This window comes from Protobothrops mucrosquamatus, unplaced genomic scaffold (genome assembly GCF_001527695.2).
Source record: "Protobothrops mucrosquamatus isolate PMUCROS unplaced genomic scaffold, P.Mucros_1.0 scaffold_253, whole genome shotgun sequence".
NCBI lineage: Eukaryota > Metazoa > Chordata > Lepidosauria > Squamata > Viperidae > Protobothrops > Protobothrops mucrosquamatus.
In genome coordinates, this window is record NW_015386329.1 from 2,275,162 (window position 1) to 2,300,010 (window position 24,849).

Sequence of the window (24,849 nt, forward strand, 5' to 3'; positions counted from 1 at the left end):
GTTGCGAGTTTGACACCCCTAGTTTAAAGAGAAGTATATTTTATAAAATTAAGTTTAACTGATAACACATAATTTCCATAATTTCTCTCAAAGATTCTGGACTCAGAACCAGGAAAGATGTTGTAATGTCAAGCTATTTTCTTCCCCACTACTGTAGAGAGAAAGAGAAGGATAAAAACTCTGCAAAAGTCTGCTAAAGTGCACAATTTCCAGATTGTTTTTGTAATTTAGCAAAATAAGAATACAAAAGAGATGTCTTCTTTGATTTCTATAATACAGTAAAATACAGTGAAAAATCACTACTAACATTGTTAAAAAATATTTTCCATAGAAAATATATAAGCCTCACCTTTTCTTCTTTCAGCCATTCACCCAGAGTCTTGACTGCCCTCCAGTGACTGTATTCATTGGTGTAGTCCAGCACCAGTAGGCCTGAAACCTGTGAAGAAAATGTGACTCTAAAACTGTTTTAAAACTGTTTTAAAATAACACTTGGCAGTAAAGGATTAATTCCAAGTCTGTTTTACTAAGGGCATGTTCTAGAGCAGGGGTCCCCAAACCTCCAAAACTGGGCCATCACCTGTTGGGAACCAGGCCGCGCAAGCGGCATGTGCACAAACAATGTTAAGTTAGTAACATAGTTGTTAAGTGAATCCGGCATCCCCATTGATTTTGCTTGTCCGAGGGTTGCATAAGTTGATCAAATGACCCAAGATACTGCAACTATTATAAATATATGCCAGTTGCCAAGTGTCAGAATTTTGATCATGTGACCATGGCGATGCTGCAATGGTCATAAGGGTGAAAGATGGCCATAAGTCATTTTTTCACGCTGTTGTGATTTTGAACAGTCACTAAATGAATGGTTGCAAGTCGAAGACTATTCATAATGCAGCCACCATTGGCACCACCAGGATTTTTTGTTTAAATAAAACAAGGGGTTTTTGAATGAAGTGTTGGGGGGGGGGTTGCTTACCTTGATGCCATCAGATTCCAAATATCTACTGAGGCCAATTTCATCTGAAGCAGCTGTGTCAGGGACACCACCATTTCCTATGATGGGATTGACCAGGGTGAGGATCTGCCCATGGTAGCTGGGGTCAGTCAGACTTTCAGTGTATCTGGATTTAGCACAATAGGAAATTATTTTTCTAGATTAAAATCTACACAAAATTAATAATCCCTGCCAGACTGCAAGACAGAATAGAAGAAATCAGATTAGGTGCTTTGTAGAACTGTTGATTTGGCTGGGAGTATTAACACGTTCTAAATTGGAGACAGGAAGTTAAATATTGACATTTTGGGCTATTAATTATGATAAATTGCCTGATGAAAGAAATTGTAGTCAATTAATTGTCTGTGAACAATATCTACCTAAAGATTTGAAGGGAAAAATTCCCATTCAGCCTGATACAACATTTTGTGTAAGTGATAGCTACTAAGAAATGTTCCCCTCCAATTCATGAGCTTCATTTTTATATGAATATATANAGAAGCACAAAGCTAAAAGCACAAGCCTGATGATGATGAATGTGATTTCATCGAAACGTCGCTATGATACTTCTAATCTTACACGGGAGAAAACCCGAATGACCAAAGACTCATATATATATATATATATATATATATATATATATATATATATATATATATATATATATATATATATATATATATATATATATATATAAAATCATAGTGCTCAAAAATGAAATATTCTTGGTGTCTTTGCAAATGCACCAGGATTCTTCAGGATGATTTACACAGGCTAAATAGAATTTATTTCATTGTTATTTAAATTAGATATAATTGAACTACTATATTATTTCTCAAATATCAGCAAGTTGCAAGAGGCATTTTTATGGAATGCAGACTTCCCTGTGAAAAGATGGATTGTTGCACCCAAGAAAACACTTTAACTAATCCAGACTGGTAGTGGGCTGATATCAACAATTAAATGTGTTAATCAATTAAGAGAAATGATGTGTCAGATTAAACAATTGGCATGAAATATGTCAGACTATGATTTTGTAATTTTTGTTATATGCAGATTTTGCCAATGACTAAAACAAATTAGGTCCTTAGTTTTAATGAATGATTTTTGTAACCATAGAGAGTTATAATAAAGTAATACTGTTGAAGTTAGTTGGACAGTTTTTAAGTACATAAATTATTATTGCACACCTAATCTTCTATTAAGTTTGAATGCTTTTTTTAGTAATTATAGCCATTGGGCCAAGAGTTACTGAAATAAAGGTATGTATACACAATTGCATTTCTACTTTCAGTCTGTTACTATATTTCAGAAAAGTATTTCAGTAAAGCAAAAATCATTACAGAATATCATATACCATTAAATTTGCTGAATTTTGTATCTCCCTGCCCTGATATGCTATGAAATCCATTATTTAAAAAAAATCATTAGATCTCTATATTTGCAGGGAAGATCAGCCTTTTTGCTAGTGCAGGCCCAAAAGATTGGATAAATATTTTCTGAGTATTTATAATCTGAAGAGAGCAGGGAAACACAATGTCTTAAAGCATTACAGCTTGTTCCCAAGCTTGTGGCTTGTAACCATATTGGCAAAATACTATTGGGAGACTTATCAGGCACAACTTACATATTCCTTAATAACTGCAGCCAGTTGCATAGTTGTTTAGAGTTATTTGAAATATATTGGTTTTAGCTTGCAGCCAACAAGGAAATCTCACAAGGAGAATTGACATATCTATTTGAATAAATGTGGTTTTATAATTTGTAGCTGGACCACATACCTCTCTATACTTCAGTTTCTATTTTCTTCCTAATGAGGATTGCTCTAGCCTTGGTATTAACACCCTGTCATGTGCAGCCACATTAGGTTTATCCTACATGACCCCAATAGATGTAATCCTCAACTTCCAATCACAACTGAGACAAAAAAAAATTCCATTGCTAAGCAAGGCAGTTGTAAAGTGAGTTGAGTTCAGTTTTATAGCCTTTTTTGTCTTTGCCAAGTGAATCACTGCAATTGTTAAGTGACTCATGTGGTCATTAAGCAAATCTGGCTTCCCCCATTGACTGTGCTTGTTGGAAGCTGGCTGAGAAGATCACAAATGGCCCCAGGATGCTGCAACCATTGTAAATACAGGCCAGTTGCCAAGCACCCAATTTTTGATCATGTGACTGTGGGGATGCTGCAACAGTCATAAGTGCTAAGACTAGACAACTAGATGCAAGGACAGTTTTTTCCCTGATGCCATCACTCTGCTAAACAACTAATTCCCACCACACTGTCTTATGCCCTGGGATGTCAAACCACCAAGTAGGGCTGTATTAAAATTATCCTTCTCATCTTTCTGATTACCTATTCCTTTAGCATCTTATGACTATAACTTTGTTGTTTATATCTTATAATTTATGTTGATTGCTTATTTAGTATCCTATGACTAGGGAGGACATGATAGCAGTATTCCAGTATTTGAGAGGTTGCCACAAAGAAGAGGGGGTCATGTTATTCACCAAAGCACCAGAGGGCAGGACAAGAAGCAATGGATGGAAACTACTCAAGGAGAGAAGCAACCTGGAATTAAGGAGAAACTTCCTAACAGTGAGGACAATTAACCAGTGGAACAGGTTGCCACCAGAAATTGTGGGTGCTTCATCACTGGAGGTTTTTAAGAACAGACTGGACAATCACCTTCTGAAATGGTATAGGATCTCCTGCTTAAGCAGGGGGCTGGACTAGAAGACCTCCAAGGTCCCTTCCAGCTCCATTCTGATTGATAGTTGTAACTCTGAATGATCACAAATGGTTATAAGTTGAGGACTACCTACAGTATAGCACAGCATTTATATTTTGCCAAGGATGCTTTTCAACAGCTCGTGCAAGCTCAGCTGGCCAACCTCCAAATTGGCAGGGTGTACTTTCTCATAATCTCTGGAACTCTGTTATTGATTCCTATGAGACGTATTCTGAATACAGTGAGTGGTTCATGAGAAGCTGCATGAAACTGAGATCCACTTTGGGGAGCAGAGGAGCAAATGCATTTGAAAACAAGCTCATGCATAGTTTGCAAACAACATTTCTGCCAATGAACCATCATCTTGAAGGGAAATTAATCCTTCAGGTACAACTTGGCAGTGGTGATGCAGCAAAATATATTACCCATCATCCATCATGGTAGAAAAATTAGTAGTGCTCTCCATCATTCTGATCTATATGAAATGGTTGTGAGCTGGCAGGACTAGTATTTAGCATATAAAAAAAACACAAATAATTATTTTCAGATGCAAAACCTTGCAACCAAATTTATGTACTTCAATGTAACTGCTACTGATCCCAGTGAGAGTACTGAAGGCTCTTTACAGTAAGTATATGGTGTGATGATTTCGCAGATAAGAAAGCAGAGTTTGTGCAGAATGGGGCAGTGATGCTTTAATTATCTTCCCAAAGTGATCAAATGGTCTGGGTTTCCTTAAGTTACAGTATTTTAAAAGTTCCGTTCCAGATGAAAGAACTCATCCATCATGTTAAATATTTTTAAAGCATAGGATAGATAGAAATAAGGAAACAGAAAAGCTGGCCAGGATTTGAACATACATCATTTAAAGGTGAAAGAAACCCTAAATATGTTTTGAATATGCTTTATTTATTTATTTATTTATTTATTTATTTATTTATTTATTTATTTATTTATTTATTTATTTATTATTTGTATCCCGGCTTTATTCTTACAAATATCTCAAAGTAGCAAACATAATCAAAACTTCTTCTTCCTCCTATTTTTCCTACAACACTCCTGTGAGGTGTTTTGGGCAGAGAGATAGTGACTGGCCTAAGTTTATCCAACTGGTTTTCATGGCTAAGGTAGGACTAGAACTCACAGCTTCTTGGTTTCTAGCCTGGAGCCTTAAACACTAGACCAAACTGGCTCTCAATTAATAAGTATCTCTCCTTGATTAACAAACATGATTAATGAGTATGATTGATTGATTGACTTAAAGTCATTTAAAGAGATAATTTTAAACCAGTTTTTCATATATATCGGTGGAATTGAAAGGGTGGTGGATAAAAGAATAAGATGTGTTAAAGGCCAAATTACATGTAACTGGCAAAACAAGTAGCAGAACCCTGCACTGAAGTCACATGAAGATGAAAGGAGGAAAAAAGTAGTAATTTTAAAATATAGAGATTTCTGCTGGGTTTTGAACCTATAACTGTCTACATATTACCCAAAGCTACTGTGCTGTTTTACCACTGATGATACAAAGGAAAGTCTTAGAACCTCTTAGATCAGAAGCAGTTTTCTGTCTGCAGAGTCAGCAACTAACTCTGGGGTTAGCCTGCAAGGAAGGACAGCATTCCGTGAGAAATGGTCAGGAGCACATAAGTTGACAATTGGAAATTATTTTCCAAGCATAGCAAGAAAACACATTTGGAGGTCAAATTTCAAGCACATGGAAGTGCGTAAAGGCTGACAGTGTCACTTCTGCATTGGAAAGATAGTTAGGGATCTTGTTCTGATGACAGGGCAACTAGGCAGTGTAATAAGACCTAAGGAGATTTACCCAATGTCCACCCTGTCTGGAAGAGTAGCTACGTTTTGCATTGCTTGCTCCCTTGCAAACAGTATACTGTAAAAGTATTCAATTTTTTTTAAATTAAATTAAATTCATTTAACTAAATCAGTTTTTGTTATAAATCCCTTTTTAGAATCAACTAAAAATGAATAAAACAAGGATGCACTAAATAGACCAAAGATACAAGTGGCAGAGAGCTGAAAAAATAGAAGGCACAGACAATAGTTCTGTATTGTTAGATAAAAGAGGGCAAGTGAAGGCAGGCAAGGGTGAACAGCCAAAGAGATGATAAATCAAGATCAAAATAGCTCACTAGGAATCCAGATGAAAAGCAATTAAATGGGCTAACCCTAATAACAGCATAGAAGTCTGGTGAAGAGCAGCAGGGGAGAGAATGTTTTTGAGCCTGACAAGAAAGGAGGGGGCTGCTTTACAGCAGCTAAATTAGGCAATCAGAAAAACCTGAATGAAGAGCTGTAAATGCTATGAAAAACATATTCCTTCCTCTTTTCTCCAGCTTTTTTTTTTTAAATTGAAGGATTGTTGAGCTGAAAAAAGGGGCTGGCAGCAACATTTTCAGTCAATTTCAGTCAAATATTTCTATCAACATCTCCCCCAATAGTCAGTGTAGAAGGACTGTGTAGCTTGATCTGTGGTAGGAAACAATAAGAAGGAATCTGGTAGCAACTTTTCTCATTAGAAATGTTATTAAAAGCCATGCCCTTTACTTTCACTTCACAAACATTTTTTTCTTTGGACTTTCCATTACTCAGCCTAAAAATATATTCTTAACCCTTTTGGTTAGTAAGACCCTTCTAAACCCTTTCAACTGCAGATGGTTTTTCATTTTGTTTAAAAAAACAACAACAGTAAACTTTGTTTTTAAATAGATTCATTGGCTGGATAGAAGACAGAAGATTATTCCAATTTTCTCTTTTATTTCTACCTTTAGAGCTTTTATCCATTCCCAACTCTTTTCTCACACACAAGAACATATTACATATATGCATGTATAATTATTTCCCCTGTGTTTATAGAGAGGAAAGGGGAAACTTAAATTTTTTAATATTGGTTTTAGGCTGTGAAGAGCTGCTGATGCAGATAATTTTTAAAAATCTGGAGTGGACTCCTTCTGGAAGATGTGGAAATATTGTCCTGGTTCAATCTTAAATCATGAGGTGATTTTTGTATTTGAATAACTTAACTGTACAACCATGTTTTAAAAATCTGCTGCAACATTACATGAGAAAATTATTATGTTTCTGAGCCTTGAATGCTGACTTTTAAAGCATGTTTATCTGTGTCAGAAATTAACTGAAAAAAATAGGACAACTTGTTAATTTTCATTAGGACACTGTCTGGGTTCAGGTGACACTGAATCACAAACTTATCAACTACATGTGTGAAGTACTTCTCTATAGTTAGTTACAATTCAAAGTGTGAGAACACAGAACATAGAATAATGGGGTCAGAAGGGAACTTGAAGGTCTTCTAGTCTAACCCCCTGCTCAAGCAGGAGACCCTATGCCATTTCACAAAAATGGTTATCTAATCTCTTGAAAAACTCCACTTATGGAGCACCCACAATTTCTGAAGGCAAGCCATTCCGCTGATTAATTGTTCTTAATGTCAAAAAATTTCTCCTTAATTCTAGATTGGATTTCTCTTTAATGAACTTCCACCCATTGCTTCTTGTCCTACCATCAAGAGCTTTGGAGCCCCTCAAGTATTGAAAGGCAGCTGTCATGTCACCCTTTAATCCTTCTCTTTATTAGACTAGACATGCCTAGTTCCCTCATTCGTTCATTGTACAGTTTAATCTCTAGAACCCTAATCACCTTTGAGATATTCTCTGCATTCTTTATCAGAGTCTCAGCATTTTTTTTTCCTATCATGGTAACCAGAACTGAATGCAGTACTCCATGTGTGGTCTTACCAGTGAGGTATAAAGTGGTACTATTACTTCACATATTTTGATACTATCCTTCTGTTGGTGTAGCCAACATTGGCTTTTTTAGCAGTTGCAACACACTGCTGCTTCATACTTAAGTGGTGGCCCACTAGGATGCCTAGATTCCTCTCACAGTCACTACTGTTGAGCCAGGTACCACCTATTTTATACCTTTGCATTTGGTTTTTCTTGCCTAAGTGTAAGACCATACATTTCTCACCACTGAATTGCAGGGCCCAGTGTTCAAGTCTGTCAAGATTCTTCTGTACTTTGGGTCTATCTTCTGAAATGTTGGCTATTTCCTCCAGCTTGGTGTGGTCCACAAATATGTTGATTTCCCCTTCTATCCACTCATCTAAATCATTTATGAAAATGTTGAAGAGAAACTGGGCCTGAAGACAGAGACCTGAGGTATTCCACTGCATGTTTCTCTCCATTAGTGGAGTGGCCATAGTTCCATTGAGGACTGCATATTGAGTGTGGTCAGCCGGTTGCAAATCCATTTGGTGGTGATGCTGTATATCCCACACTTTTCTATCTTACCAAGTAGTAGGCTGTGGTCTACTTTGTCAAATGCCTTACTGAAATCTAAGTAAACTATATTCATAGCATTTCCCTGATCCACTAATTTAGTCAGTGTGTCAAAGGAGGCAATAAGGTTTGTCTAGCATGATCTGTTTTTTAACAAACCCATGTTTACTTCTTATAATAGTTTTCTCTTATTCTTTTTTTGCCTATTTTGACTTGTATTCCTGTTCTATCATCTACACTACTGCTTTTGATAGCAATAGCAATAGCACTTAGACTTATATACCACTTCACAATGCTTTACAGCCCTCACTAAGCAGTTTACAGAGTCAGCATATTGCTCCCAACAATCTGGGTCCTCATTTTACCGACCTCGGGAGGATGGAAAGCTGAGTCAATCTTGAGCTGGTGAGATCAAACTGCTGAATTGCAGGCAGCCAGCAGTTAGTAAAAGTAGCCTGCAGTGCTACATTCTAACTACTGTGTCACTATGGCTCGGATTGGTCTATTTTTTCCTTTTGAGTAAAGACAGATGCAACAAATGAATTAAGTAATTCTGTTTTCCCCTGCTACCTGTCACCTCCTTGACATTTTCTCCCATTAGTGGAGCAGTGGTTTCCTTAACTTTTTTCTTGTTTTTCACATGTTGAAAGAAACTTTTTTGCATTTGTTGCAAGTTTTCATTCATTCTGAGCCTTAGCTTTCCTAACTTCATTCTTGCAGATTTGGGCTATTTGCTGGTATTCTGTTTTAATTATGTGTCCTTCTTTCTATTTTGTATACTTGTCCTTTCTAACTTTCAATTTATCAGAGATTTTTGTATGCAACCCTACTGTTTCATCTGGGGTCTCTTGCTTTTACTTTGTCAGTGGTATTATATTAGACTGAGCTTTTATAACCTCATTTTTCAGAGTTGCCCAACTTTATTATGTTGTTTTTCCCTTTAAGATTTCTATTCATGGAATCCTTCCTAAGTTCTCTCTAAGTTTGTTGAGGTCAGCTCTCATAAGCCCAAGACACTAATTTGACTTTGTTTGATTATTTGCCTGGATTATGTTGAATTCCAGTATGATATGGTCATTCTCCCCCAAAGTTCCTGCAACTTCAACCCCTTTATAATTTTATGCCTGTTGGTAGGAATTAAGTCCACTAGAGATGACTCTCTGGTTGTGTCACACTAAAAAAAAACAAGATTGAATAAACTTTTGTTAAATTAATAACAAATAAACATGTCATAGAGAAATAGCCTTTGTAGATAACTAGGAAGTAAAATTTTATGGTGCTCTATTCCTCTAGCCCAGACATGTCAAACTCACGACGTCACGTAATATCGTGAGACGTATCGGGACAGTTTTGCCATTGCCAGCAATGGGGTGGGCGCGGCTTCCGGATGACGCGTCCGGCCCGCGCGCCAGCAGTTTGACACCCCTGCTCTAGCCCCTCATTAGGAAATTGGGAAGAAAGTCAACCCATTGGTGAGTCATTAATTTGTAGTGTTGTAGCAATTTGAAAAGGCAATTCTCCAAATTTCTCATATAGAAAAGATGAAAGAAAAGTGAAGAAAGTAAAGCTTAATGCGATGTTTTACCTCTCCTTGGAGAAAATGTGGAGAGAAAATCAACCCTCCCAATGCCACTGCTCCTTTCTGCCACAACTCCCCGTTTGTAGATGAGGCTTAGTCAAACATGACTATGGAAAGTTAATCATAGGGCTTCCAAAAGAGAAGAAAGCAACATCAGGCTGGTTTAAGCTCCCCCTCTGTTTATGGAAGCCATCTGCATTATTATCTCTTTTTTTCTGACTAATAATATTTAAGTCCAGATGTAGTTTTTGGTTCATAGAGAAATTTAGAGAGCAGGGAGAGAGATTTACCAAACTGAATTAGGGATAATTGAGATCACATAGAATTCAAGGGTTAAAAAGAAAGAAAGAATTGTCCAAACTTTTGGGTGGGAAGCATCTTATTCTAATGTGGATGCCATTTTATTATCCTGATAGTATGAAAAGCAGATTATGTGCTCTTACCCAGCAAGGCCAGTATTGAATACAATTTCCCCAGCTGTAGAGGATGGATGCCCAAAAGAGTAGCCTCTCATCCTAGTACCATCTTCCAGCACCAAATTGGCAGTCTGTGCCTAGAAGAAAAAGTCCATTATAATCACCATTTCATTATCCATATATATGCATAATTACTTGTAAGTAATACCATTCTACTCTTTATAATTGTGTCATCTATAAGTCAGCTGAAAATGGAAGACTTTTTGTTGCTGTGTTATATTTTACAAATAGGTGAGGAAAACAGTCCTTTTATTTTAACAATAGCATATACTAGTAAAATTCAATGTAGCATATAAAATTAGTTAAGAATACAGAATTCAGCTTGAATTCCATTTTGTCGATTTTAAAACAAAAAAAAAGTCTTCCTCAGATGAAATGGAGATTTGGACAAATAAACAATAGAAATGCAGTATAATAAAGGCAACACTAAAAACAATAAAGCCTAAACAATATAACAAGGTTGTTTGTAATAGAGTAATAAATACTGTTGTTAAAATGCAGACAGTTTTGACACTTTGCAGAAAGACAATGGCTGGTGCAGGAAAGAATTGTGGGACATTGCTTGAGCCTCATCCTGGCCAATGTATATTATGCTTAATCTGAAAATTAAAAGTGTCTGTTGCAAATTTAAGATTACTGACATTAGGATCCTGTCCAACCTGGGGATAGGGTGGTAGATATAACCCAAGGGAACCCGGGAACCAAATGGGCCTATAAGAAAGATCAAATGATGAACAGAAAAGAGACATGGCAAGGCAAAGTATTGCATGCCAGTACATTTAAAAAAAACTAGCAGGCAAAGCAAACAGCAAGACCTGGCAATGGTTAAGAGTGGGAAAATTGAAGAAAGAGACAGAAGGGCTAATTCCAGCTGCACAAAGAATAAATGCATACAAAGCCAGAATTGAGAAGACAACAAAAGTCAACAAATGCCATCTCTGTAAAGAAGTTGAAGAAAAAGTGGACCACCTAGATAGCTGCTGCAAGAAGATTGCATAGACTGTTTACAAACACATCACAACAAAGTAGCAACAATAGTGTATTTTAATATCTGCAAGAAATATATTGTTTGTTGGGAGTGGTACATTTTTGTTGCTTGGACATACATATATGAGAGCCAGTATGATGTAGTGGTTGAAGTGCTGGACTAGGAGTGGAAAAGCCCAGGTTCCAGTCCCCCTTTAGGCTCAGAAGCCAGATGTTGGCTTTGGGCCAGTGACATTTACCAAGCCACGCTGGACCAGTATGGCAAATTATCGTCTATAACCTACAATAAAGAGGCTGCATTTTATAGTGAATTAATTTGGGCTGTACACATTTTGTAGTTTGCTGTTTCACTTTGCTTTTTTGGTTCATTATATTAATAGAATAAAATTTTAAAACCTGTCCACAGCTTCTTCCCTTGATATGTCCTCACATTTGTACTCATGAATCATATTTTTACTTATGAATCACATGAGTTTTTTCAATGTGATTTAGAAGGATACAATTTAAAATCTCCAGCTGGCCAAAGATGAGGCTGCCACATATTTACAACAAACACAAGGCCTTCAGGTGTTACACTGCTCGATTTTTGTTGAAATATTAGGTAATGTGTTTGACGTGTACAGTATATATCAGCTTCTAGAAAAGCTTATGTCCCACCTCATTCCCTGGCTTGACTTTCTAAAGAAAATGTTTCCAACTTCTAGCCTGAGATTTTCATCATTCAATAATATTCAGCTAATATTTATTTGGTACACACATACCTCACTTTTCCTTCAGAAACTCAAGATTACTTACATGGGAATGTCTCTTCATTTAATCCCTCCAAAAGCAAATCAGGAAGATATATATAGCTGGGAAGAGTGGCTATAGGTTAGAAACCAGGGGATTGTGAATTCTAGTTCCACCTTAGGCATGAAAGGCAGCTTGGTGACCTTGAGCCAGTCACTTTCTCTCACCCCAACCCACCTCATGCAGTTGTTGTTGTAGGGAAAATAGGAGGAGGAAGAAGTATTATGTTCATCGCCTTGAGTTATTTATAAAAATAAAGGCAGGATAAAAAAATTAATGAAAAAATAATAATTTCTTAATTTCCATGCACTCTTTGTTCTTAATCAAGGACCTGGTAAATGTGTTATCTTCTTTCTCCTTAAGTAATTAAAACATGAAATACTTATAGGCAAAATTTCATTACTACATAGAGCATTCCTGCATTTTTCTAACACAAAGAACCACATGTTGTTGTTGTTTTTGCTCTATGTGCTGTAATCGCAAAACTCTGACCAAGAATTACAAAGATCCTTTGAGAAGCAGACCAGGAACTAAAGCAGTAGATAGAATCAAGGCAAAAAAATAATAATAATCATGTGATTTTTGCATTACATTTATATTTAATTATGTATTAAAATACTGTTAATTCAATTTCTCTCCAGTTATGTATTTAATGGTTTTCCCTGTTTGTCACATTCAACACTGGAACCAAGTAGCAAACCTTGGAATTTTTCAGGGTCTGCAGCTGTCATTTTCGGAAGTCCAGCCTCAGGTTATCTGCCTTTGATCCAGTGGATCAGAAATTGGCGGTACATTTTGAGAGCTTCCATTTCAATCTGCTCACTTTCATTAACGGTGACCTTCATATGACCAGAGTGCTCCTCTATTTATACCCTCCCTTCCCTACATATGAAAATAACACAGATTTAATTTCTAAATCTTTCTTCTGAGTTAGCGGCACTATTCCCTAGAGAAAAATCCCTTTGAAATCAATAGTAGTTATTTTGAATAACTACAATCCAGATGTACAAGTGTATTATAAAATTCTGACTGGTGCCAACAAGCAAAAGGTTGCATTATTTGATCCTATTATCACATTGCCCAAAGGGCCTTGCGCAGCATCTTAGCATATTTCTAGACAAGCAAATGTTTTCATGTTTCTGATTTAGCATCATCATGATTTAAGAACAGACTTGTTTATGCAGCATTGCCGAAGCAATTATTTTTCCTTAACATACACGTGTGGACCTTACGAGTCGCTCAGTTGATATGCTGTTATGTTTTAATGTATTTGGTCTTAATTTACAAATTATTAAAAACAAATTATACTGGCTAACCGGTTTCCTATGAAAAAGAGATGGTGGTTTCCAAATGGCTAAAATGTCTTCTGCGGAATCATGTTTGCTGAACTGAGGTGCTCTTCCTTGCATATGAAATTGGCATGTGCACTAATCTTTATACTGTAGTATGGACTAAGAAAACAGTACTCTTATTACTGTTATACAATTCTATTTTTTTTTTAAAAAAAATATTACATTCTTTATAATTAATGTCAGTAATATGAATACAATACAGCACATAGGAATACGGCTGCCCATCTACAGTGGGTTTTTTCCTCTTTCCAACTGGAAAGAACCCTATGGTTATACTTAGTCTTTAGACCAAAGGTTTCTCATGCTTGACTTTAAAAAATACAGTCTAAAACCAGGGAAATCTTAAATTAATAGACTTCTGGGGCAATAGACTTTTACAGGCTATGAGTGGAAGCTAAAATAACATCAGGATAATTTTCTCTGTATTTTACAAATATTAAAAGCAAATATACTAGGAGTATAATAGCACATCTTTTTGCATGAAAATGCAGGTGAGACTTTTCCTCTTGAATCTTTTGAATCTCTTCTTCCTGTTAATAAAAATTGACTTTCTTCTGTCTAATTGGAACAGAAAAACAATAACAAATCATTATTGGTTAATTAAGGTTCCTTTAATAAGGAAACAAAGAGGAAGTATTAGAACAAATACAACCACTTTCTATGTTCTAACAATGAGTTCTGAAGTCCTACAATCAAGAACAATACAAATTGGGTAAGAGTTTCCCTCAGGTTTGTTTAAAGGAAAGTGTACAGAGACCAATGAGAATGTCCTCTTGAAGTACTGAGTAAAGTTACATATATTGGGACTGTTTAGAATAAGATGCTTCTCCCTGTCTGATTGTGTAATATTTTTTTCAAGAAAAGCATCTTAATCCTACAAATTCCCCACTAACAGGTTTTGTGTAGGCAATGGTTTGTCTCTCCTCTCCTTCCATTGAGATGGACCCCTTTAAGTTTTCTGATCCCTTTTGACTACTGTATCTCACCCTCCCATTAGTAATTGAGACCTGGCACTGCTACCTCTTTTTCCCACAGAGATTAATATTTGACAAGTGGTTCACATATGGGAAGGAGAGCTTTTTCAATGGACCCCACTTTTCAATATAAACCTTTTTCTCCCTCCTCTTCTCCTTTCCTTATGGTCTCTACTGTCCTTTTCAGATCCCTTGAGTAGGAGAAACAAGGTCAGTGCTTTACCTCTGTCATCACTATTTAGTAGCTTCTTTCCTGTTCCAGCCCTCACCCTTTCCTTATTTCACTTATTTCAAACAGGTTAACTTTAAAAACAGTTTGTTTTACTCTCTTTGGATGTTATCAAAATATTTGATAGAACACAATGCAACTTTCCAAAATGTTTGTATCTTGAAATGATATGTAGTTACCTAAATCTCCCAAGTCATCTTCTTTTAGTGCAGAGAAGAGCAACAAAGATGATCAAGGGACTGGAGGCTAAAACATATAAGGAACGGTTGCTGGAATTGGGTATGTCTAGTTTAATAAAGAGAAGGACGAGGGGGGACATGATAGCAGTGTTCCAATATCTCAAAGTTTGTCACAAAAAAGAGGAAGTCAAGCTATTCTCCAAAGCACCTGACGGCAGGACAAGAAGCAATGGATGGAAACTAATCAAGGAAAGAAGCAACCTAGAACTAAGGAGAAATTTCCTGACAGTTAGAACAATTAATCAGTGGCACAACTTGCCTCCAGAATTTGTGAATGCTCCAACACTGGAATTTTTAAAGAAGAGATTGGACAATCATTTGTTTGAAATGGTATAGGGTTTCCTGCCGAAGCAGGGGGTTGGACTAGAAGACCTCCAAGGTCCCTTCCAACTCTGTTATTCTATTCTATTCTATTCTATTCTATTCTATTCTATTCTATTCTATTCTATTCTATTCTATTCCTGCTTGGCTATAGGAACCATATTAATTGACAAAAAAGGGAGCTAAAACAAGCATGCCTACTTTCTTATTTCAGACTCATCATAAAATTATCATGGAATATTAAAAAATATATTCAAATTCTTAAATGAAAGAATATAATGTTTGTTTTAAATCCTAGAGACTGAATATCAGACTGAATATATTTCATACAGCAGTGGGACAGAAGTCAATTTTATTAAATCATTTGGTGCTATTCAACATATAAAGAAATGTAAAAATGACTTCACAAAACTATTGAACTTTTCTCAGATGGATTTAGATGCTTAGAGCAATTATTACCAATAATGGTACTAATCAAGATCATATAATTATGACCCTCTCCTCTGAAAGATAAAGAATTTAAGTAATGGCAATTTCTTTATCATTGCTCAGCAGAATAGCTGTAATTAAAATTACTATGCCTGTTTCAAACACTTCCAGTTCTGTTACTGTATTTCTTACACGGTTTCAAAATTATCTTAAAAGTTTTAAAAATATATGTGAAGAAGACTTGGGAACTGAATTTGATGATTCAACTTTTAACTTTATATTGTTTTTAGCTCTATTTCAACAAATCATGAAAAAAAATAAACAAAAATATTTCATGCATGGCACTAGATTTCTTAGAATCTAGCCTTTCTGGATTCATTGGAGAGTACGTAATAAAATTAGTACATATTATCATCTCTAGTGGGAATGAATATTTAGTCTTTCACTTTGCCTGAAAGTTTGTAAGAAAATCAGAAAGATTATATAACAGTGTTGAATAATTAATGACAATTTAGTTTGTTGTCAGTTTTGTAGGATATACAAAATAATCCAATACAAAGATTAAACATTGTAAAACTTATTACAATGGATACTAAAAAATTAAAATAAATACATAGTATTTAAAAGATTAGAAAATATCACTGACTGTAAAATGAAAGCAAGGGCAAAGAGTCTTGAAGAATTTTTAATCTACAATTAAATAACAAGAATACTGAAAGTGCAGACTTGATAAACTTGATAGGTCTTTTTCTGCCACCTATGTTTCTCTGATTACTGTATTTGGCTCACCTTTGATCTCAATTTTTTAGGTATGCAAAAAAGTAATTCCAATTAAATATTTTTGTTTTTCTGTTTTTTTATTTTAATATTTTCTTAATTAACTTGCCTTACCAAGTCCTCAGCCATATTTGATTGTTTTTAAATATACACATGCTAATAATCAGATTCTGCTGGGTAATATTGTGATAGATAAAAGACATGGCTATCTTTTGTAAACCATTGGTCTCAACAAATTTGTAAACCCATTACAAATTTAGCACCGCCGTTTTTAGGTCCGAATTTCAGGGTGAGGAGCTACAAGGCCTGCCTTTTACTTCCAGACCTCTGGATTCAGTGCATGGTCTCTGAATCTCCCATCCTGAATTTGTCTAATTAATGATCTTCTCAGGTCAATAATATATTGGCGGCCGCCATTTTGAACTCCATTTTGATCGCCACGTGGCAGCTTCTTTAGGCCCAAGGGCGGATACACATTAGCTGGCCTCATTCAGACCACAGCTCACGTGTCCTTATTATCAATTTCTTTAATTACAATATTAATACTGTTGGGCAGACTCCTATCATTTTGTACATTACCAGAGTCTAATTTCTTCAAGCCATCTGCTCCCTCATTAGGAATTTTTCTTTTTACTGGTGCACATTGCCTGGCCACCTAAGGCCTCCGGGGAGGAACACAAAGGGTGGTTCCAACCGTGCCTTCGGTACCTAACTCAAGGGCCGTGACCATTGCCCAGAGAGAGAATTTATTTTTGGGTCGGGTGGTCAGGGGAACAGCCTCTGTGTTTGTTCCAACTCCGCCTCCGCCAGCTTCTTGCCTGCCAGAGCGTCACCTCAGCTTATCTGAGACTGCTCCACTGGGATGGAAGGCTCTTCGCTACCTCAATCCACTCCATCTTCCAGTCACGGCTGCACTACATGCTCTGGACAGGGGACGGCAGGCAAGGCAAAAGCAAAAACTAAACACGTGCTCACGAAGCCTTCTAGGCTGGCGGAGAAGCAAGCCAGCCGTAGGCACCAGGCTCTAGAGAAGGAGTTCTCCAGAGTGCAGAGGCAAGCCGAGCTTGAGTCAAGGCAGCTGGAGGATACTGAAGTTGATCTGCCCTTAGGACCATCCTCTTCTGTCCAGGGTGTTTGGTCTGTTCCGGGAACCCTGGTGAACATAGGTTCTCCCCCCACTGTGGTTCAACACCCCACAATTCCCCCTGGGACAGTTTCAGAGCCCACAGTTACGCCCACAGCTACGGGTCCCAGGGGGGTGGACTTGGCAGACATCTTTGCTGACGCGCGCCTTGAGGCTTTGCTCTCCAAGGTGGTGGATAGAGCCTTAGCCCAGCGCCCCTCTCCATCACCTGATCAGGGGGCTTCCACCTCGGCTATGCCCCCTTACGAGATCCCCGCAGATTTTCCCATGATTCAGGAGCCTATGTCTCCCGCACACTCTTCGGTGAGTGGTTTCTCTTTCCCTCAAGGTGGGGAGCAACCGGATCTTCTACTTTCGGAAGATGAGGAACTCCCTCCTGAACCATCCACTTCAGGGGGTCTCTTTAATCCGGCTCATTTCCTGTCAATTCTTCGTAAAGCTACAGCAACCGCAAACTTAGGGTCAGACCAATTCCCTCAACCACCAGTGGCGTCGGATACCGACCCTCATCCAATATTCTTTGAGAAAGTGGCTACCGAACACCACGTTCCATGCCCTTCCATCTTCCTTAAAGGGATTAAGAAGCCATGGGCTTCCCCGGCCTCGTTTCCTTCCGTTAGTGGGACCGACAGAAAGTTATTCAGCACCTCCACTGATCTCAGTGATGCGCTGGAGGTCCCTAAGGTAGACGAGGGTTGGACCCCATTGGTATCTCAAACGGCGGTGGCTGGGGACTTGACATAGGCGCTTAAAGCGGACGATAAAAAATGGGAGCATACATTCAGGAAGACACATCAATCAGCGGCCTGGGCAATTAAAACGGCCAGCTGCACATCCTTTTTTGTCAGAACCACCCTTCTTTGGCTGCGTCAGGGTCCCTGCTGAAGATTTACGTACTCATCAGGATCTAAGTAAAATGGTGGCGGCCACTGAATACGCTGCGGACGCCTCTCTTCAGTCTGCAGTCTTTGCCTCCAGATCCTTGGCCTCTAACATCACGGCCAGAAGGATGTTGTGGTTGAAGCATTGGCAGGCTGATACCAGACTTAAATGGAGTCTTGCGTCTGCACCTTACCTGGGTAATAATTTATTTGGAGAATCCCTTGCCCCTTATCTGGTTGAGAACAAAGATAAACGCAAAGTCATGGCTCATATACTTAAGAAGTCTGACAAACGACCCACCCCCTACTTTCGTAGGCAGTCCTTTCGCCAGACTGCGGGAGTCTCGGCCACCCAGACTTCCCGCTCTTATACTCCCAGAGAGAGGCCATACGACCGTCCTTACGATAGGACCGGGTTTAGACCCAGACAGCAGGGACAAAGCAAACGGCCATTTCGTGGGGCAGGACGTCCATTTAGGAAGTTCAAATGACTCACACACGTCCCTTCCCATCGGGGGGCGGCTAGCTCACTTCTTCCACCAGTGGGAACTTTCCTCCACGGACAACTGGGTGCTACAATCCATCCAGCACGGCCTGTCCCTGGAGTTTCTAGCCACACCCCCAGAANACAAAAGGTTCAAGATGCAATCCCTCCAGTCCATACTAGGAGGGATCAGACAGGGGGATTTTTTAGCATCAATAGACCTCACAGAGGCTTATCTTCACATCCCCATTCATCCAGCTCACCGCCGGTTCCTGAGGTTTTGTTACAAGGGCAAACACTTTCAATACAGGGCCCTCCCCTTCGGTCTTTCGTCGGCTCCCAGGGTATTCACAAAAATCCTGGCCATCATGGCAGCCCAGTTGAGGAAGGTTCCCATTCGCGTCCAATGCTACCTGGACGACATCCTGATTCAGGCGTCCTCCTTGCTGGCGGCTCAGAGGGATGTGAATCACACCATCCAGGTACTTCAACTACATGGCTTCTCGGTCAATTTTCAAAAGAGCCAGACGGTTCCCGCGTCCAGACTCTTGCACCTGGGGGCCGTGATAGACACCTCCAATTGCATGGTCTATCTCTCCCAGGAGCGAGTGGTCAGCATCAGGGACCTGGCTCGCCGGGTGTACAAGGAACATTCTGTCCCGTTACTCCTACTATCTCAACTTTTAGGGAAGATGGTCTCCTGCATAGCCATCGTTCCCTGGGCCAGACTGCACCTGCAGGACCTACAGTGGTTCCTACTCCCATTCCAACGCACAAACACCAGTGCATCCAGTATTCAGGTCAGAGTTCCGGTTCACGTCCGCAAAGCGCTCCGCTGGTGGTTCTCGCGGGCTATAAACAAGGGGTCTCCCTTCAAGGAACCGGACCGCATCACCATCACTACGGACGCCAGTCTGTTCGGATGGGGGGCCCATCTACGGTCTCAGTTTGCGCAAGGCCGCTGGTCACGCGCAGACTTGAGACACAACATAAATTGGCTGGAGCTAAGGGCCATACACCTGGCTCTACGCCAATTCAGACATACGATCAAAGGTCGTCACGTCCTGGTCCTCACGGACAAGGTGGCGTCCAAAGCACATGTCAACCATCAGGGGGGCACCAGGTCCAGGTCATTGATGTCCGAGGCACAACTCCTGATTTCCTGGGCGGAGCTCAACCTAGCCTCCATCAAGGCCGAGTACATCTCAGGGGTCAACAACCAACAAGCAGACCTGCTGAGTCGCGCCACAGTGGATCCCTCGGAGTGGGGACTACACCCGGACCTGTTCTCCGAAATATCTCACCGCTTCGGGCGGCCGGTCCTCGACCTGTTTGCATCAGCAAGCAACGCTCAACTTCCCAGGTACTATTCCCGTTATCTCCTTCCAGGAGCGGAGGGTACGGACGCCCTGAGGAGTCCATGGCCGCAGGGCCTTCTTTACGCCTTCCCTCCACTACCCCTCTTACCGGCGACCATACGCAAGATCCTTCGGGAATGGGCGGAGGTGATCCTGGTGGCACCGTATTGGCCTCAGAGGCCGTGGTTTGCCGATTTGATGACACTTTCCAGATACCCTCCGTGGAAGATTCCCCCTCACCGGGTGTCGTTGCACCAGGGGTCCCTTCAACATCCGGAACCCCAATGGTTGCAACTGACCGTTTGGCACTTGAGCGCAGCATAATGACCCAAGAACTATTTTCTGCTCGTGCCATTTCCATGATTCAAGCTTCCCGACGTCCGGCGACCAATCGCATTTATGATTCTACTTGGAAGAATTTTTGCCTTTGGTGCCGGAGCCATCAACTGGATATACACAACCTTTCTATCCCTCAGATAGTGGACTATCTTTTAGATGGTCTGGACAAAGACCTCGCCCCTGTGACCATACGCAGACAGGTGGCTGCCTTGTCCACATTACTTACCTGTGCAGATTCAGTCCCTCTGGCACACCATCCCAGGATTTGGGCTTTTATTAAAGGCGCCTGTAACTCTAGACCTCCCGTGGTGCACAGATATCCTTCTTGGGAGTTACCGCTCGTGCTTCGGGCTCTTACCAAGCCTCCTTTCAAGCCAATAAGGACTGTTCCATTGCGGAATCTCTCTCTTAAGGTTGCGTTCTTGATAGCTATCACGTCGGCCAGACGCATCTCTGAGTTGGCCGCTTTATCGGTCAGAAGTGACCTTTGTATTTTTCACAGCGATAGAGTGGTCCTTCGCCTAGACCCCACATTTGTTCCCAAAGTTAATTCGCTTTTCCACAGGGCACAGGAAGTCATCTTGCCCAATTTTTGCCCCGATCCTTCCCATGACTTGGAGCGGCAGTGGCACACGCTAGGCGTCCGTAGGGTGTTGTGGCGTTATATTAAACGGACAGAACCATTTCGTAGGTCTGAGGCCCTATTTGTTTCCTACCGTCTGGCCTCTTTGGGCCAAAAGGTTTCCTCGGGTACTATTGGCAGGTGGATCAGGGCCTGTATTGCGGAGGCGTACCAGTCCTCATCCCTGCCGACTCCTAGGCGTATTACTGCACATTCCACTCGTAGCGCTGCGACATCTGCGGCATGGTCCACCCAGGCGTCCATTGACGAGATTTGTAGGGCTGCGACTTGGTCGTCGCCTTCCCCGTTTGTACGTCATTACAAAATTGACCGTTTTGCTGCGGCAGATGCTTCCTTTGGAAGACGGGTTCTTCAGCAGGTGGTTGCCGGTGACTCTAATTAGGGCTCATATGTTTCCCACCCATTGGGACTGTGGAGCTTGGGTATGTCCCATATGTGAATTCTCCATCTCCCGTACTGGAGAAGGGGCGTTGTCTTACCTGAACGCCTTTTCTCAGTACGGAGATGGAGAATTCACACCCACCCCTTGAGGTCAGTCAGGCTATTGTAGGGGTCTGAGAGTCAACACCTCGTCCATCTTCAGTCACTTCGCCCTCGTTAAAGACTGGATCAGCAAGAGGGGGCGTGTCAAGTTTAACTACTTGGTCTCAAGAGCAGGCATCCAATGAAAACCCATATGTGAATTCTCCATCTCCGTACTGAGAAAAGGCGTTCAGGTAAGACAACGCCCCATCTCTTTAATGCTTTCCCATATGCAACACTGAGCCCAGGTCTTTTGCTGTCATCTCCCATCCTCTGTTTCTAGAAATTTGCAGAGAGTAAAAGCAGGGAAGTCTAAATAATGCAATCCTATGGCGGAGGAAGTGTTAAGAAGGAATAATTTACGGTGTGCAGTATTAAAAATAGGTAATCTCTTAAAGCTAAAATAATCTGGAAATTTCACATCTGATGAAGAAATAAGCTAATCCTAGTATTAAGTATATGAAAATATGACAACAATGTAGCTGAAACATAATGTGCAAATAGAAATGTTTCTTCTCTTTTCTGAGTTGAAAAAAAAATCATTTGCAATTTGACCTTCAAAAAAGTAAGGACATGGTTCTGTATCTCCTGAATTGTACTGATCATACCAATAAAATTTAATAATATAACTGAACTAGTTTGTTACATGTATGTGTGTGCAAACAAAATTATTCTATATTTTAGGTGGCTTAAAATAGAGCAACTGAAAGATTTGGGTAAGTATAAACTGATATTACTATAAATTGGTAATCTGTGCCAGAGAAAAAATGGAGCTAGAAGTAGTCCTGGCAAATACAGCTAGGGAAGTTATCTACTGCTTTCCATAGCTAGATGTTGCTGAACATTTGAGAATTATTAGAAAATATATGGGTAGGGACATGGTTTTTCTGTTCCGATCTTTCTCTGAGCTAAGAATATTGCAATCTAAGTCTGTGAAAAGAAATAATGAAACAAACTGAAAGAAGAGACAGGAATAAAATACACTTTAGAGCCCGGCTGTCTCTATGAAAACCTCATAGGAAACTGTCAATTTAACTTACAACATTAACATTGGTTGTCACCTTATAGGTTTGCAAATAAAGTCAAATATTTGAAAACACCACAAGCTTCTAGTGCTTTCTTTTCAAAGGGAAGCAGATAAGCATTGTGCCCATATATCTTCTCACTGCTCAAAGAAAGTGGGGGTATTTATTAGTTTCCTTAAAAAGAAATAACGTGCAAACAACACCAAGTATTATGGCTTTTAAACTGTTTTCGGACCATGTGTAGGAACAAAGATAGAAGTTAGCCCTGAGTCATGTAATCCATCTGAGAAGGACAATTTAGAAAATTAGTAATGGGATTACACAAGCATCTTGCCTCAGGGCCCCCGTTAGTGCTGGCTACAAGGATGGTGATAGAGAAGAGAGTGAGGGGGACTAGGGAAGCCTTAATCTTGGACTAAATTTCTTAGCAAGGGTAATATAATAGAAAATAGGTTTGCTTATTATTAACTGACTTGAGAAAGACTTTTATCACATGGAAGTGAAATAACCCAAAGCAGAAACAAGTTTAACATCAGTGAGAAGCAGGCCTCTTTCCCCACTAATCCAGTTACTAACTTTCATGATTTCAGGTTGGCCTGAATTGAACATCCAGGTTCTATCAAAAAAGCAAACTCTACAATCATGTTTTTTTTTGTATTAGATAGTATAGGAGTATATAAAACCTTCATAAATGTAATCTTTGATATCTAATAATTCCACATTAACTTTAAACCTATTGTTAAGAACAGTTATCTCAGCATCAGTATGCCCAGATTATATAGTTCTATACATTTAAACAGGATCTGTGAACCTTCACCTTTCAAAATAATTTAACCTATAGTTTAAAACTCAGGGTACACACTAGTATTTGTTAAGTCAATATATCTCTAATAAATCAGAACTTGGAAACCTAGTTTTGCTCAGTAATTTTCTTGTGTTTGCTTTAAGAAAAATTATCTGCAGCCAAGAATTTTTCAACACATAACACTCTGCACTGAAAGAAAGAATTGGTCAAATGTTTAATGAGAAGTTGCAATTACCTTCACAGTGAGTGATCGGATACCAATTCTTGAAAAGTACTGATTATGTTGAATGGCTCCATGGACAACACCAAATCGTCCTTTCAAAGTTTTCACAATTTTATAGGTTCTCAGCATTCTTGTCATCTTGAGGAAAGTGGTTATTTTTTTTTCCAGGATGGATTGTATACAAATGTGCACAGAAACAATGCTAAAAATTCAACTGTGCTATTTTTGCTTTGTGTTTTTACTCAATCTTCCATTAAAAAACTTCAGCTTGACTCCTCCTTCCCTGCTCCTCCTTTAGAGGAGGGTCCAGCACAATCCTTACCGAAATATAACTATAGATAGGGAAAAGGTGAATCCTAGAACAAATATGAAACAAGCTCCAACTGTTGGAAACCAGGTAGAGATGCAGGGGTGTGTTGTTTCAGCTTTCTTCTGCTGCAATTTATTAAGAAGTAAAAATCACATAATTTTTGCTGATTTCTGTAGATATGTTAAATTTGCAAATTTGGGAAATACCTTGTTTAAGAATGTAAGAAATCTTGACGGTTAATTAAAAGCTGTTTTATTCAGCATTTTACAAGAATTCAAGCTGTTAACCCAGTATCCACCTTCTATTAATATTTAGTTCCTGACTTAATTCAGGATTTAATCAGGATCTTAATTCTGATTTATGTTTTGAAAAATAGATGTTACCAATAAAAATACATGCAGAGTCCTTATTTTTCACCTTAAGAAATTATGCGGTGTTTGGGTAGGAGAAAAGAGATTTTTCAAAAGGGAAGCAGCAATGTGAAAAATGGGAAGTTACAAATAGCCTGAATAAATTTGTAACTGCATGATATAAACCTGAACTGCACCAATGAGAGGAATGACAGAAGTCAATACCTCTTCAGTAAATTAGGGTTGCCAGGTGTCCACTATTTGAGTGGACAGTCCACTTTTTTCACATTATGTTCACTATTTTTTTTCACAAAATAGTGGACATTTTTTTTTATTCAAAAGCTTTATGATGAAATGGTACGTAATCTAAAGCTATACAGTCTACTTTTTTTACTACTTAACCCCCCCCCCCCGCTTGTTCGCTATTTTTTGGAAGCAGACCTGGCAACCCTAAATAATATAGTAACTGAGACATACTCAGTTTGTGCACTTTAGCAACTTTTGTTTACAACTAAATACAGAGCTAACCATTTACCTGATATCCTTATATGAATTCAGCAAGAAAAAT

At 39.1% G+C, this 24,849-nt stretch overlaps 1 protein-coding gene across 1 annotated transcript in view; it reads right to left on the reverse strand.

The window, feature by feature from the left end:
* Nucleotides 1-23,759, reverse strand: part of CPS1 (carbamoyl-phosphate synthase 1) — a 158,637-nt gene extending 134,878 nt beyond the window's left edge. Inside the window, exons 1-4 of the mRNA XM_015831044.2 lie at nt 23,634-23,759; nt 10,068-10,177; nt 977-1,121; nt 350-439 (exon numbers count right to left, since the gene is read on the reverse strand). Coding sequence (XP_015686530.2) covers nt 350-439; nt 977-1,121; nt 10,068-10,177; nt 23,634-23,759 — 471 coding nt within the window. The remainder of the gene's footprint in view (nt 1-349; nt 440-976; nt 1,122-10,067; nt 10,178-23,633) is intronic.
* Between the last annotated feature and the right edge of the window lie 1,090 nt (nt 23,760-24,849).